At 37.6% G+C, this 17,374-nt stretch overlaps 1 protein-coding gene across 2 annotated transcripts in view; it reads right to left on the bottom strand.

The window, feature by feature from the left end:
* The window catches only part of LOC110441715 (zinc finger ZZ-type and EF-hand domain-containing protein 1-like), a 92,091-nt gene that overhangs the window by 11,004 nt on the left and 63,713 nt on the right, over nt 1-17,374 (bottom strand). For both annotated transcript variants that reach the window (XM_021484935.1, XM_021484936.1), the window contains exons 54-68: nt 17,170-17,213; nt 15,073-15,294; nt 12,913-13,040; nt 12,613-12,683; nt 11,922-12,003; nt 8,836-8,951; nt 8,464-8,635; nt 8,207-8,338; nt 7,288-7,399; nt 6,560-6,747; nt 4,458-4,751; nt 3,050-3,150; nt 2,757-2,813; nt 2,379-2,489; nt 1,774-2,122 (exon numbers count right to left, since the gene is read on the bottom strand). In XM_021484935.1, the coding sequence (XP_021340610.1) occupies nt 1,774-2,122; nt 2,379-2,489; nt 2,757-2,813; nt 3,050-3,150; nt 4,458-4,751; nt 6,560-6,747; nt 7,288-7,399; nt 8,207-8,338; nt 8,464-8,635; nt 8,836-8,951; nt 11,922-12,003; nt 12,613-12,683; nt 12,913-13,040; nt 15,073-15,294; nt 17,170-17,213 (2,179 nt within the window). The remainder of the gene's footprint in view (nt 1-1,773; nt 2,123-2,378; nt 2,490-2,756; nt 2,814-3,049; nt 3,151-4,457; nt 4,752-6,559; nt 6,748-7,287; nt 7,400-8,206; nt 8,339-8,463; nt 8,636-8,835; nt 8,952-11,921; nt 12,004-12,612; nt 12,684-12,912; nt 13,041-15,072; nt 15,295-17,169; nt 17,214-17,374) is intronic.

The raw sequence follows: 17,374 nt of genomic DNA, 5'->3' as shown, positions 1-17,374 counted from the left end.
TAAGTAAGATGGGGAGTCATTATGCAGAATTCTATACATAAAAATTAATTTTTGTTTATTTCTTCTTTCAGCTAATGTTTCCCATTCTAATTCTTCGTAAAGTTTCACATGAGATGTTCCTCGGCGTAATCCTGTAATTATCCTGGCTGCATCTAATTGGACTGATTCGAGAAGTGTTTTTTCCTGTTCTGTACAATTGTCCCATACTACACTTGCATATTCTAAGATTGGCCTAATATAAGAGGTATACATTATAATAAGTGATTTTTTATCAACAGAATGTTTTAGACTTCTAAGAATGTTTATTCTTTTATATGCCTTATCATAGGTATTTTGTATGTGTTCAGCCCATTTACCATCTTCAGTGAAAGTAAGACCAAGATGAGTGTGAAATCTATTGTTAGTTAGTGGTTCATTCAAGAAAGAAATAGGTGGGTGATTTGGTTCTTTTTTCCTAGTAAAAATAACAGATTCAGTTTTTGCAGCATTAAATTTTAAGTCCCACTTTTTTGCCCATGTACTTATATTCTGAAGATCATTTGTTAGACTTTCTGCTGCTTGTATTGGATTATTATCAATAATTATGTATAAGGAAGTATCATCAGCAAATAATTTAATATTATTATTAACTTGGTCTGTTATATCATTAATGTACAGTAGGAATAAAAAAGGCCCAAGAATTGATCCCTGAGGAACTCCAGCATTAACATTAGTAAAATTTGAAAAGTGGCCCTCTGTAAACACTCTCTGTTTTCTTTCAAATAAATAGTCTTTGAACCAAGATAACAATTTTCCTTTTATTCCAATTGACTCTAGTTTGAATATAAGACCATCATGCCATACTCTATCGAAAGCTTTGCTCACATCACAAAATACAAATCGCACTTCTTTACCCCCATCTAAATTACTTACTATTATGTGATATATAGATAAAAGCTGATTTACAGTCGAGTCACCAGGTAAGAATCCAGATTGATGTTTGGATATGATTTCATTATCAGTAAGATAGTTATATAAATTTTTAAATATAATTTTTTCAATAATTTTACTAAAGCATGATGTGATTGATATTGGTCTATAGTTTGTAACTTCATTCTGTGACCCTTTACCCTTATAAATAGCATTAACATTTGCCAATTTCCAGGATGTTGGTATTTTGCCAGTTTCTATGGTTTTATTAAATAGCAATTGTAGCGGTAATGAAATGGAGGAACGAAGCTGCTTAATAATTTTTGGGATCATCTCATCTGGACCAGGCGTTTTTTTATCATTAAGGATTTGTAATTGGTCTAAAACATCTTGCTCAGAAATAAAGATATTATCTAGTTTAGAAGGAAAGTTATTAACCAAGGGAGGTAATTGTTCAAGATCAGGAGAAGAAGATGCTATAGATGAAAAGTAGTTATTTAGAGTCACAGCTTTATCAGTTGGGTGTTGAATGCTCATTCCTTCATCATATATTGGTGGTATACTTTTCAGTTTATTATTAAAGTTTAAAACAGATTTGGCAACTTTCCACCACTTACTAGGTGGTACAGATTTATCACATAAGGATTTTTGGAGATTTTCAAGATAAAACTTCTTGGCATTTCTTATCATATCAATAGCTTCATTTCTAATTAGTCTAAAGGTTTCCCAACAAGTCTGACTATTAATATTTTTTGCTTTTTTGTGAATTTTATTTTTCTGTCTTAATATCAGCCTTATTTTATTGGTCATCCACGGTTTGTCATCTGGCCGGATAGTTATCAGACCTGTTATTGTCTGGTTTACCTGCTGGAAACACTCCCGGCTCTCCATCTTGTTGAGAAGGTCGAGAACACATGGTATCTGCTGTACATCCTTACAGCCGAGAAGCTCTGCGGAGATGACATGTCCGGAGTCTGGCCACTGGGCCAGGAGACTAATAAGGACTTGGCGGGCGTACAGTACAGACATGGCCATGTTGACCTTGTGGAGGTAATCTGTTGACCCTGCTTTCCCCTGCTTCTCAAGCTCCTGTTTAAGTAGTTCAGCACTCTTTGCACGCTGCTGTTTGTGGATGTCGTCCTCCATATCATTGTCAGGAGTACGAATCAGCTTCTGAGTTTCCCCACTCTCCTCTGTAGCTTTCTCTATTCCTCTGTTATCATTAAAATAGGGACTGAATTTCATGATAAAGCAAAAGCAGATACACACTAAACTATTCTTTAGTGGATGTGGTGATTGCGGCTTTATCACAGACACATAACGTAAATTTATATCAGCCGCATCAAGCTTTATCTCAGAAATATCAAGGATCAGCTGGTAAATTAAAATATTTCTGATGCATCAAATACATTTGTCTCAAACACATTTAGTTAATCTAGCTGACACATCAAGTGAATTAATGATTTTACCTCTCTGTCTGCTTCATGACTGGGTGGTAGTGTATTCCAGTGTCGATCACTTTGTCTGTGACACTGGTCATTTGGGTGACCTCTGGACTCTTTGTGTGTGCAATGGACTCCCTGTAACAACAAGAGTACCGCAGGGTAGAACAATATACGACCATGCCAATCTGACATACTTAAAATCCTTCTGATATATTGTATCTCAATGTATGAAAATATGGAAATGTAGGGAAAAGTAACTTGTACTGTGTTACTCAGTAAGTTGATAATTACAGAAACACAATATTTTTTTGTACAATTTAAGACAGTGAAGCAATACTGTCCCTTAGAAAGTAAAAATTATTTTTGTGAGATTACAATAACTTTAAACATACAGCAGCATACCATTTCTGACTGAGTCTTTTAATATCCTCTTTGGCTGTCATAGGTGAGTTTTCTAAGCTGGAAGAAGAGTTTATTTGTATGAAATAGCTGTAAAAGCAACATAATTTCTCATCAAAGGATTTTTTTTTTAACAATTATAGTACAATGTAGTTTTAATGCTAAAAATGTTTTAACACCTTAATTTAGTTATAATTATTTGATGTCCTGAATAATTACCAAAGTTAGACAAAATATGTTTTGCTATATATAGAGAGTTGAGGAACTTGACAAAAATATTTACTATAAATGCTTACTTTTCCACTATGGCCTTAACAACATCATCTGGGTTCTTATCATGCATGTCAAATATGGCACGGAGGACATCATACGGAACCTTCAGGTCGCTGTGTAGTGTCTGAAATCAATCTTAGTACTACAGTTTCTTAACAGCAGAAAACATTCCAGTGGACAATGCTTCAGCAGGTTATTTTAAACGTTCCAGTCACTTAGTATTTCAAGTAGATGAATTTCATAAAAAAAATGTTATATAACCCCTACATTTCAATGTCACTCCTCATGATAATGAACAAATTAATAATTTAAAATAGTTTAAGCGACTTATATCAATCACTCTGACTCAGATAGAAGAGTGGAGGGGTCGTGAGAAGAAACAGAAGTACCCAGATAAAACCCAAATTCAAGGTGAGATGACCACTAGCCTTTTTACAAACGATTGTGAAATATAAGCCAATGCAATCTTAGTGAAATGTGACAGCCCTACCCACTGGAGGGAGATTATCTCAAACTACTGGTAGATCTCTAAGTCAATCTTAGTGAAATGTGACAGCCCTGCCCACTGGAGGGAGATTATCTCAAACTACTGGTAGATCTCTAAGTCAATCTTAGTGAAATGTGACAGCCTTACCCACTGGAGGGAGATTATCTCAATATACTGCTACATCTGTAAGTCAATCTTAGTGAAATGCGACAGCCCTACCCACTGGAGGGAGATTATCTCAAGCTACTGGTTGATCTGTAAGTCAATCTTAGTGAAATGCGACAGCCCTACCCACTGGAGGGAGATTATCTCAATATACTGCTACATCTGTAAGTCAATCTTAGTGAAATGCGACAGCCCTACCCACTGGAGGGAGATTATCTAAATCTACTGGTAGATCTGTACCCAAATGTTAGTGAAATGTGACAGCCCTACCCACTGGAGGGAGATGATCTCAATCTACTGGTAGATCTGTAAGGCAATCTTAGTGAAATGTGACAGCCCTGCCCACTGGAGGGAGATTATCTCAAACTACTGGTAGATCTCTAAGTCAATCTTAGTGAAATGTGACAGCCTTACCCACTGGAGGGAGATTATCTCAATATACTGCTACATCTGTAAGTCAATCTTAGTGAAATGCGACAGCCCTACCCACTGGAGGGAGATCATCTCAAACTACTGGTAGATCTGTAAGTCAATCTTAGTGAAATGCGACAGCCCTACCCACTGGAGGGAGATCATCTAAATCTACTGGTAGATCTGTAAACTAGTAAACATTACCTACATCATTACAGTGGAATTATTTATAATGAAAGTCAATATTCAACTGACCAGAAGTAATTGATCCTTTCTTTTCTTCAGAGCCATCCTTTAAAATATTTTACATTACAACATATTTTTACACTATAACAATTTTTTTTAATCATGTTGCTGAATAAAATTACCTCAAACATGACCTTTGTCCTCTGATCAAGGTCGGGGAATGTGTCGTTGATATTTGTTGTTTCTGTTTCGTCATCACTGCTGTCTGCCCCGCTGTTAAAACTCGATGATGACGATGATGACAGGTATGACATGTTGTCGTTGTCACTATCATTGAACTCATTGTTTTCTGAACACCGTTTTGATTTTGTACGTTTCTCTAAAGCAGCAGCTAGTTGTTCTGGGTAGGATAAAGCCTTGCTGCGTTTGTGAGATGCACCCACTCCTTCGTTTGTGTATAACATCAGAGAGAGAACCTGTCCAACAAGGAGACAAAATGGAATGATCTGGGCAGGAAACAGTTTAATATTGCTGTCTTTTTTAATTAACATATTTAAGATAAATTGCATAAATACATAGGTAATGTCCCACTACCACAATTGGTGCACGGTCAGAAAATGGTTTGAATATTTAGATACACATACTTTAAAATTCAAATTTGTGTATTTTCCACTGATGGTATAACAATAGATATTTATCAGCATTTCCCAATTAGTTTTGTTTTCAGGGACATTTTTAAAATAGATGATGAATTCAAAGTAAACATGTCAAAAAACCAGAAAACAAGTAACATGCTGACACAAGTTTGGAGGATATTGAAGGGGTTAGTAGTTATAAGCATGTTTAAATGTTTTAAAGTGTATATATACAATTGTAGTTCAGTATGGTATTTATAAAAGCAATATATCTTGCTGCAATTGGCATATAAATTAGTAGAAAAAAGAAAAAAAATCATAGCCTGTGATATTGTGTACTAATTTTGGTACTAATCATGGCCGAAAAATGGATAAAATCTCACTGTGAGTTATGCATTCTATTTCTAAAATCATTTTTTTTCCTGAAAAGTACGTAGAAGTGTATTACTGTCTATACTATTATATGATAATGTAGTTTGAGGAGTGTAAATATGTCTATTATATCAATGTGTGATGTAATGTATGATTAGTGTTATACTGTCTATCATCATAATAATCACTGTATAATGACTGTAATAGAACCTATTATATCATTGTGTTGTGTTTATAGTACTTTATGGTATGATGCGGGTACTATTATTATTCTCTTATGTGTGTGTCTGTCCATGTGCATGTGTGTGTCACTATGTAAGGGTGTGACCATGATTGTGAATGCATTTTCTTCTCTTTCAATAGTGTTGAATTGTACGTATATTATTCGTTATTTCTGTAACTCTTCATTTCTGGAGGAAATAAAGGAAATAATAATATTAGAACAAGGCAAAGTATTACAAGGCAATCCAAAGTCCCCCAACAGTAATGATGTCTAAAAGATATGCCCCAGATAAACTTTTTCAAAAGGTAAGGTCAAAGGTCAAAGCATAGGTCACAGTGAGGTCACTGCTCTCCGCCATCCCAAGATGTCCTTCTGGTCATCCAGGTGAAATGGTGTAGAAGATATGACCAGGACAAACTTTTTCAAATGTAAAGGTCAAAGGTCAAGTCACACGTCAGTGACCTAATTCTTGCACTCTGCCACCCCAAGATGTCCTTGTACACCTAATCTTGTTTCTCCAGGTGAAATAGTTTAGAAGATATTCCCCAGACAATTTTTTTTTAAAGTTTAGTTCAAAGTTCAAAGGTCAAAGCATAGGTCAGTGAGGTCATAGTGACCTTCTTCTTGCAATCTGCAATCCCAGGATGTCCTTGTACACCAAGTCTGGGTACTCCAGGTGAAACGGTACAGAATATGTCCTGGACAAGTTTCTTGGAGGGAATGCCAACCTATAGTCCCCCCCTCCCCCCGTTGGGGGACTAATAAACTCTAAGGTACCTTAACAAGCATCAGGGGTTGGGATGACTCCTGAATGCCTGGTTCTGGGAACAAATATCCCTGGGCTGGAAGTGATCAAACACACAACACTTAGGCAAGAATTGTACATTAATAACTTTATACTAGTTCAAATAGCAAAACAAGTGAAATCATTTTGCGTGAAATTTGAACAACATATTTGCACGTCAAGTACTCTGCACCTTCATCAGACAACTTACCAGTAAAGTATAAGTACACATATATGTTACAAATTATAGCTAAGAAAGCCCAGACTTACCTCCAGATCCTTTAGGAGCCACTGCTGACTGAACTCTGTGCCCTTACTGGCTAGGTGCACCAGACATTGTATAAACTTTGGCTCAAACAGATCCTCCACCATACAATTCTCCATAGACTTGACATTGTTGTTTAGAACCTTGAGACACAGAGACAGGACCCAGACTGTCTCTAGTAATACCTTCTCCTCTACAAAGTACAACAAATATTCTTATGAGTATATTACCCTAGTCAGTATGTTATTAACATATTTACAGCAGTACAAAACACTTAGGCAAGAAGGTAGAATCGTGACACCTCTACCTGTTGTATAATAAGACTCACCTGGTGTATAATAAGACTCACCTGTTGTATAATAAGACTCACCTGTTGTATGATAAGACTCACCTGTTGTATGATAAGACTCACCTGTTGTATGATAAGACTCACCTCCTGTACTGTGGGACTCACCTGTTGTATAATAAGACTCACCTCCTGTACTGTAAGACTCACCTGTTGTATAATAAGACTCACCTGTTGTATAATAAGACTCACCTCCTGTACTGTAAGACTCACCTGTTGTATAATAAGACTCACCTGTTGCATAATAAGATTCACCTGTTGTATGATAAGACTCACCTCCTGTACTGTAAGACTCACCTGGTGTATAATAAGACTCACCTGTTGTATAATAAGACTCACCTGTTGTATAATAAGACTCACCTCGAGCTCCTGTACTGTAAGACTTACCTGCCCTAATCTTGCCAACAATAGTCTGGATGGTGTTGATAAACAAAGTCACATGGTCCGTGTCCCAGGTGTCAGCCACCAATGAAAGGCAGTCAACAAATTTGTCCTGTACCTGTGTACCATAAACACAATTACATAATTAAACAGATTTACTTTCTCTTTTATCCCTCATTTCCGTCTTTATCACTGTCATTTCCTGTGTACCCACAGATAAACTGATATAGAGATGAAGAGTAGCTATATCACAGATTTGTGTAATATTTCTACACTTAGAACTCCCTTCATATGTACACAGAACTATTAATGATAATCCACTAGAATGTTTGTGGACCCCTTCTTTGAATGCTTCAATCCCTTATCTTATAAAATCAAGCATTTCACCTATTGTAAATGTATTATTAATAGATATAAATTAAAAATTGTTAAAAATAAGCATTACACATCTTCTCACTTTGAAAACTAAATCTTCATCTATCTTTTTTTTTATTGTTACAGATATTTATGTTGTCAAACCTGTACTGAGGGACCACTTCCAGAGGTTCAAAAAGTGATCTCTTAATGCAGGTAGCCTTTCAATGCAGATTCCCAATTCACAATGGTATAACTACAATGGGGAATATTAAAAGTGGCTTTTAACACAGGTGGTCACATAACAGAGGTGGTCACATGAGCAGGTTTAACTGTTACAAAGAGGGAAGTAGCACTATTAAACAGAATGGGATGTTTGTATGGCCACCTGTGTGTTATGGTGTACGAAAGGGGATGCTGTCTGTGCGGCCACCTTTGTGCGTAATGAACTGTTTTACTATAAAGGAACCATACAGACAGGTGTACAGCTTGAGGCTCTCAGAACGTTACCAATTCATCATATCAGGTTCCTAGTCAGACTGGACATGGGTCCCGTGTACAACAGTCTTACCGTGTGACGCTTGCGAGTCTTAATGTCTATGATGAGGGTCTGGTACTTGTCAGGGTAGTGCTTCAGAACCACTCCCTTCTTCTTCTCCATATCCATATGGTTGTACTGGACCAGTGTCCCAATAGTCAGCACCTACACACACAACAGTACTCGTACTATAAGTAGATGTCTTATGATGTTATTATTGACTCTATTGCTATAAGTCAAGGATACAAGACTCTTGTAAAGAGACACTATTTATGTGACCAAGTACTCACCTCTGGAAATCCTGCCATGACAAACAGGGCAAATATGGAAGGCAGGTCCAGCAGAGCAGTCAGTGTCTGTACACAAGTAGTTAGGTGGTGGTGGATGACAGACCGCCAGTCCGTGGAACTGTAGAGGTTTTGGAGGATCCGCGCCACTGAGCATGCCCACTCAAGTCCGCACCTACACAGGTAAATATGATGATTAACATACAAGAGATGATCTACCTGACAATTTACAAAATTACAGTAAAATGTCCTTGACTACATTGACTGGGTAATCACTTATACTGTATACTAATGGACGTCGGAGAATAGATTAATGTAGCTTTACCAATAAGTAAGTTACAGCAATCATGTGAAAAAATTGGACAACAAACATACTTTTCCAGACAATCTGCACCAAAGGAGAAGAGGTATTCAATGGTCCTCTGCCCATCAATGTAGCTATCCAATTTTGTTACAGCACCCTGGGTAGACTTGACTGAATCATCAGCAACCTGTGGTTATAAGTGGAGGATAGATAGTGTAGCGTAGGTCTAATGAACTGTGGTTATAAGTGGAGGATAGATAGTGTAACGTAGGTCTAATGAACTGTGGTTATAAGTGGAGGATAGATAGTGTAGCGTAGGTCTAATGAACTGTGGTTATAAGTGGAGGATAGATAGTGTAACGTAGGTCTAATGAACTGTGGTTATAAGTGGAGGATAGATAGTGTAACGTAGGTCTAATGAACTGTGGTTATAAGTGGAGGATAGATAGTGTAACGTAGGTCTAATGAACTGTGGTTATAAGTGGAGGATAGATAGTGTAACGTAGGTCTAATGAACTGTGGTTATAAGTGGAGGATAGATAGTGTAACGTAGGTCTAATGAACTGTGGTTATAAGTGGAGGATAGATAGTGTAACGTAGGTCTAATGAACTGTGGTTATAAGTGGAGGATAGATAGTGTAACGTAGGTCTAATGAACTGTGGTTATAAGTGGAGGATAGATAGTGTAACGTAGGTCTAATGAACTGTGGTTATAAGTGGAGGATAGATAGTGTAACGTAGGTCTAATGAACTGTGGTTATAAGTGGAGGATAGATAGTGTAACGTAGGTCTAATGAACTGTGGTTATAAGTGGAGGATAGATAGTGTAACGTAGGTCTAATGAACTGTGGTTATAAGTGGAGGATAGATAGTGTAACGTAGGTCTAATGAACTGTGGTTATAAGTGGAGGATAGATAGTGTAACGTAGGTCTAATGAACTGTGGTTATAAGTGGAGGATAGATAGTGTAACGTAGGTCTAATGAACTGTGGTTATAAGTGGAGGATAGATAGTGTAACGTAGGTCTAATGAACTGTGGTTATAAGTGGAGGATAGATAGTGTAACGTAGGTCTAATGAACTGTGGTTATAAGTGGAGGATAGATAGTGTAACGTAGGTCTAATGAACTGTGGTTATAAGTGGAGGATAGATAGTGTAACGTAGGTCTAATGAACTGTGGTTATAAGTGGAGGATAGATAGTGTAACGTAGGTCTAATGAACTGTGGTTATAAGTGGAGGATAGATAGTGTAACGTAGGTCTAATGAACTGTGGTTATAAGTGGAGGATAGATAGTGTAACGTAGGTCTAATGAACTGTGGTTATAAGTGGAGGATAGATAGTGTAACGTAGGTCTAATGAACTGTGGTTATAAGTGGAGGATAGATAGTGTAACGTAGGTCTAATGAACTGTGGTTATAAGTGGAGGATAGATAGTGTAACGTAGGTCTAATGAACTGTGGTTATAAGTGGAGGATAGATAGTGTAACGTAGGTCTAATGAACTGTGGTTATAAGTGGAGGATAGATAGTGTAACGTAGGTCTAATGAACTGTGGTTATAAGTGGAGGATAGATAGTGTAACGTAGGTCTAATGAACTGTGGTTATAAGTGGAGGATAGATAGTGTAACGTAGGTCTAATGAACTGTGGTTATAAGTGGAGGATAGATAGTGTAACGTAGGTCTAATGAACTGTGGTTATAAGTGGAGGATAGATAGTGTAACGTAGGTCTAATGAACTGTGGTTATAAGTGGAGGATAGATAGTGTAACGTAGGTCTAATGAACTGTGGTTATAAGTGGAGGATAGATAGTGTAACGTAGGTCTAATGAACTGTGGTTATAAGTGGAGGATAGATAGTGTAACGTAGGTCTAATGAACTGTGGTTATAAGTGGAGGATAGATAGTGTAGCGTAGGTCCAATGAACTGTGGTTATATGTGGAGGATAGATAGTGTAACGAAGGTCTAATGAACTGTGGTTATAAGTGGAGGATAGATAGTGTAGCGTAGGTCTAATGACCTGTGGTTATAAGTGGAGGATAGATAGTGTAACGAAGGTCTAATGAACTGTGGTTATAAGGGGAGGATAGATAGTGTAGCGTAGGTCTAATGAACGGTGGTTATAAGTGGAGGATAGATAGTGTAGCGTAGGTCCAATGAACTGTGGTTATATGTGGAGGATAGATAGTGTAGCGTAGGTCTAATGAACTGTGGTTATATGTGGAGGATAGATAGTGTAACGTAGGTCTAATGAACTGTGGTTATAAGTGTAGGATAGATAGTGTAACGTAGGTCTAATGAACTATGGTTATAAGTGGAGGATAGATAGTGTAACGTAGGGCTAATGAACTGTGGTTATAAGTGGAGGATAGATAGGTGATAAGTGAAGGATAGATAGTGTAGCGTAGGTCTAATGAACTGAGGTTATAAGTGGAGGATAGATAGTGTAGCGTAGGACTAATGAACTGTGGTTATAAGTGGAGGATAGATAGTGAAGAGTAGGACTAATGAACTGTGGTTATAAGTGGAGGATAGATAGTGTAACGTAGGGCTAATGAACTGTGGTTATAAGTGGAGGATAGATAGGGTAGCGTAGGTCTAATGAACTGTGGTTATAAGTGGAGGATAGATAGGTTATAAGTGAAGGATAGATAGTGTAGCGTAGGTCTAATGAACTGTGGTTATAAGTGGAGGACAGATAGTGTAGCGTAGGTCTAATGATTAACAAGATTAACTACATGTTATGTACATGATTAACTACATGTTTTGTACACGATTAACTACATCTTTTGTACATGATTAACTACATGTTTTGTACATGATTAACTACATGTTTTGTACACGATTAACTACATGTTTTGTACATGATTAACTACATGTTATGTACACGATTAACTACATGTTTTGTACACGATTAACTACATGTTTTGTACACTATTAACTTCATGTTTTGTACACGATTAACTACATGTTATGTACACGATTAACTACATGTTTTGTACAAGATTAACTACATGTTATATACATGATTAACTACATGTTTTGTACATGATTAACTACAGTTAAACAAGGTCAGTACAATCAGCTAATGCTGCAAACAGCGAAGTCCTACGATTCCTCAAATTAAGCTAATGAAACCCTGCATGTAATTACATACCTTAGGGGAACACTTGGCCAGCAGTGGGCCTAGCAGTCCCATGGCCAGGTGTCGAGTGTTCACCTCGTGTCCACTCTCCCCCCTGTAATACAGAGTTAATATATGCATATATTACCAAAATACTCACCTCTGTAGGACTAAGGACAGGTATTAAAATGTAAACTTTCCATTACAATAAGAAATACAAACAAGTATAATTTTGATAAAAAGAAAGTTTTAAACTCTGCTTTTCCAACTTATATCTCCTTGTTGGCCTTTACATTATCGGCTACCTCATGAGACATAGCTTCAGGACTGTACAGCTCAGATTTAAAGATTTTTTCAGCAAAACCAAAAGTTATTTTTTCTTACTACTTTTGATGTCGAAATGAAACACAATCTGCCATCACTGTAAACAGTATTATAAAAGTATTATAAAAGTATTACACTTCGTGTTAAGAGATGTTAAATACCTGGAGTTAGATTTTCATATCATTTTGGTCTATGATTTTATTAATTTACATAATATCTGTCTCATTTTGAATGTATCTATAATCAAGTGAAATGTTTCTGGTATTAATATAATAAATTGCACAAAGGTTGAAATAGACTGTGTAGCTCACACGATGCTTACAACAGTGTACAATGATATAACACACACACACAAGTTTATGCAGTGAAAGCTACTTGTGTAAAAGAAACATGAACTTACTTGGCAATCTTGAATAACAGTTGTATAAACTGATCCGTGGTAAAGTTGTATGTAACACCAGCTGATGAGATCTGAAACAGTAAAAATATAGGTCCTCTCTCTTATCTTGTCAGGCACTTAAGTTTGAAATATAATGATAAGGATGATTATTAAAGACTGATAACTTTCCATACTTAGCACAGTTCTACCAAATGCTGGGGTACTATAAAAACAGGTAGCAGGAAGGGAATTTAAAATTGTACTGATCACACAACTGAATTAAGTGACAAAATCTGATAGAGAATAACATTAAAGAAAAACCTTGTGATCTTGAGGAATCATGGCACCTAGCAATCCCATAATCCTCTCCTGGGAGTGGATGGCGAATGCCTGTTCCTGTCTGGTCTCCAGACGTAGTAGTCCTCCTTGTAACACCTCCTTGGTACTGTCTGGAAGCAGGGCAATCATACATACAGGAAAACTGAGTATTTATGGCCAAAATATCCAGGTTTTATAAATGCATGACCCATGTACATGTACTATGGTATTAGAGAACTGGAATTGGTCTGATATTTGGAAGGAAAACAAACAGCCTTTTTGCACTCTTTGCTTGACAATGGAAACAGACGTTTTCAAAAGCTTACAATACATTTTCAATTACTGTTTGTGTATTTAGAATTGGTCTGAACATCAATCATTTCCATTATACGTTAGCAAAGTCAGTTCAGTAGGATTGGGGTTTAATTGAAAACGTATTTTCAAGGAGGCATTTATGATGGATATATTGAAATTTCATATAGGCTCCAAAATAACAAGAACTTGTCACAACCATGTACTGATCATTCTACCTAAGTTTCAGCTCAAAAAGTTCAGGACTTTAAGCTGACAATGTTAAAACCTAAAAGGATGATGGATGCTGTATGCTAGACATTAGACAACAGACTGACTATTAACCAATGAAAAGTGTTGTTACATCACAAACATGATAGAATTGTAAATATATAAATGAACTGTATATTATATTTTGTAATACAGTTTGACTTCAGTCTCAATGTAGACCTTACAATGATGTTTGGAGCTGGAAATGTATGCTATGCTGTTGAATTCACTGTTGAACCCTTTTGAAACAAGAGGCCCAGAGGGCCTGTATCGCTCACCTGAATATAATTAAAGTCATTGGTATGAAGTAAAGATATAGCACTCTATGTTAGGTGCTGTAAGTACATATGAAATGTCAGAAAGATCCATCCAGTACTTGAGATAAGAACAAACTTCAAACAGAGCCCCACCCCTATGCCCCTACGGGGATCATACCCACCAATTATACAAAATTGAGTCACCGTCACCCAAGGATGCTCCACACTAAATAAGGATAAAATTCCTTAATCCCGATGGTCGGCGAAGGATTTTAAAGGTTTTACCTCTGTATCTCCTATTGGGCCCCACCCTTCTGCCCCCCTCGGAGACCACACCTACTGCTAATACAAAATTGAGTCCCCTTGGCCCAAGGATGCTCCAGACTAAATTAGGATAAAATCCCTTAATCCCTATGGTAGAAGAAGGATTTTAAAGGTTTTACCTCTATTTTCCCTATTGGGCCCCGCCTCTCTGCCTACAGGGGGTCAGACACACCGTTTTAAAAAACAAAATTGGTTCCCCTTCACCCAAGAATGCTTCAAACCAAATATGGACCAAATCCTGTCATTCCTACCGAAGAAGAAGGATTTTGAAGATTTACGTCTATTTCCCCTATTGGGCCCCACCCCTCAGGTCCCAGGGGGGCCAGACCCATGGTTTATACAAAATTGGTTCCCCTTTACCCAAGGATGCTCCACACCAAATATGGACCAAATCCTTTCATTCCTACAGAAGAAGGATTTTAAAGAATAATTTGCTATGTTTCCCCTATTGGGCTCCGCCCATCAGGCCCCTGGGGAGCCAGACCCATGTTTTATACAAAATTGGTTCCCCTTTCCCCAAGGATGCTCCACACCAAATATGGACCAAATCCTTTCATTCCTACAGAAGGAGAAGGATTTTAAAGAATAATTTGCTATGTTTCCCCTATTGGGCCCCGTCGCTCAGGCACCTGGGGGTCAGATCCACGGGGTATACAAAATTGGTTCCCCTTCCCCAAAGGATGCTTCTGACCAAATATGAAACAAATCCTTTCATTTCTACAGAAGAAGAAGGATTTTAAAGAAGAATTTGCTATATTTCCCCTATTTGGCCCCACCTCTCAGTACCCTGGGGGGCCAGACCCACCATTTATACAAAACTGGTTCTTCTTCACCCAAGGATGCTCCATACCAAATTTTGTTAAAATCCGCTCAGTGGTTCATGACTAGTAGTGTAAAGTTGACGGACGACGGACGCTGCGGTATGGCATAAGCTCATCTTGGTCCTTAGGACCAAGTGAGCTAAAAAGTACAAAAAGTACCAATGCTACAAACTACCGGGTATACAGTATATATACAGTACCTTCTGCATCATCAGGGACCTGCTGCAGGCAGTGGGTGACAATCTCTATACACTCGTGTTGGAGGTTGGCGGCCAGTTTGATGTAGTCAGTGTCCACCATACTGTTAGGGTTATCCGCGTGAATGATGTCCCCGGTGGATAGGGCTAATACTGTAAACAGCAGCCACACATGTTGGTGGATGTACGCCTGGATCAGGGAGTCGGAGTCCTGGGAAGGCCGTACTGAATACAGATACATTTATTTCAGCTAAACCTAATTCTAAAACTTTGCTATTTCCATACATCTCAAGTATCTGTCTACTAGACCTTGAGAGTAATGGAACATATAAATAATATATGCAATGCAAATCTCCAGTAAAAAAGGCAGGAAATAAGAAGGTGACTTTTCTCCATACATGGCTTTGATCCCATCTAGAATGTTCTATGGATGTTTTACAAGTTAAACAGTTACTGCATTAAATGGCCATAATACCAATATAGGAAATGGAAATTCCAGGCTTGTTTGGACTATTATGAGTCCATGAAAAATGTGCTAATTTTAGAACAACTCCTGTAGTATGATTTGTTGCACTTATGTACATGTTAAATACTTACTTGAGGGCTGATACAGACTCATGCTTACTTGAGGGCTGATACAAACTTTTGCTTACTTGAGGGCTGGTACAAACTTATGCTTACTTGAGGGCTGATACAAACTTATGCTTAGTTGAGGGCTGATACAAACTTTTGCTTACTTGAGGGCTGATACAAACTTATGCTTAGTTGAGGGCTGATTCAAACTTTTGCTTACTTGAGGGCTGATACAAACTTTTGCTTAGTTGAGGGCTGATACAAACTTATGCTTAGTTGAGGGCTGATACAAACTTATGCTTAGTTGAGGGCTGATACAAACTTTTGCTTCCTTGAGGGCTGATACAAACTTATGCTTACTTGAGGGCTGACACAAACTTATGCTTACTTGAGGGCTGATACAAACTTAGGGCTGATACAAACTTATGCTTACTTGAGGGCTGATATAAACAGACTTATGCTTACTTGAGGGCTGATGCAAACTTATGCTTACTTGAGGGCTGATACAAACTGAGGGCTGATACAAACTTATGCTTACTTGAGGGCTGATATAAACAGACTTATGCTTACTTGAGGGCTGATACAAACTTAGGGCTGATACAAACTTATGCTTACTTGAGGGCTGATATAAACAGACTTATGCTTACTTGAGGGCTAGTACAAACTTATGCTTACTTGAGGGCTGATACAAATTTATGCTTACTTGAGGGCTGATATAAACTTATGCTTAGTTGAGGGCTGATACAAACTTTTGCTTACTTGAGGGCTGGTACAAACTTATGCTTACTTGAGGGCTGATACAAATTTATGCTTACTTGAGGGCTGATACAAACTTATGCTTAGTTGAGGGCTGATTCAAACTTTTGCTTACTTGAGGGCTGATACAAACTTTTGCTTACTTGAGGGCTGGTACAAACTTATGCTTACTTGAGGGCTGATACAAATTTATGCTTACTTGAGGGCTGATATAAACTTATGCTTAGTTGAGGGCTGATACAAACTTTTGCTTCCTTGAGGGCTGATACAAACTTATGCTTACTTGAGGGCTGATACAAATTTATGCTTACTTGAGGGCTGATACAAACTTATGCTTAGTTGAGGGCTGACACAAACTTATGCTTACTTGAGGGCTGATACAAACTTATGCGTACTTGAGGGCTGATATAAAGAGACTTATGCTTACTTGAGGGATGATACAAACTTATGCTTATTTGAAGGCTGATACAAACTTATGCGTACTTGAGGGCTGATATAAAGAGACTTATGCTTACTTGAGAGCTAATACAAACTTATGCTTAATTGAGGGCTGATACAAACTTATGCTGAGTTGAGGGCTGACACAAACTTATGCATACTTGAGGGCTGATACAAATTTATGCTTACTTGAGGGCTTATACAATCTTATGCTTAGTTGAGGGCTGACACAAACTTATGCTTACTTGAGGGCTGATACAAACTTATGCTTATTTCAAGGCTGATACAAACTTATGCTTACTTGAGGGCTGATACAAACTTATGCTTACTTACATTTGATCATCGGAAACTTTGTGATGTCATGACTGGGCGTATGTCTATAAATGATAAAACATGAACATAATTATAGAGTAACATCTACATCAGTTTAATCTTCAGTCGTACCCTACATCTACATCAGTTTAATCTTCTGCTGTACCCTACATCTACATCAGTTTAATCTTCTGCTGTACCCTACATCTACATCAGTTTAATCTTC

Source organism: Mizuhopecten yessoensis, unplaced genomic scaffold, assembly GCF_002113885.1.
Source record: "Mizuhopecten yessoensis strain PY_sf001 unplaced genomic scaffold, ASM211388v2 scaffold716105, whole genome shotgun sequence".
Lineage (NCBI taxonomy): Eukaryota > Metazoa > Mollusca > Bivalvia > Pectinida > Pectinidae > Mizuhopecten > Mizuhopecten yessoensis.
This window is presented reverse-complemented; position numbering and strand designations above follow the sequence as displayed.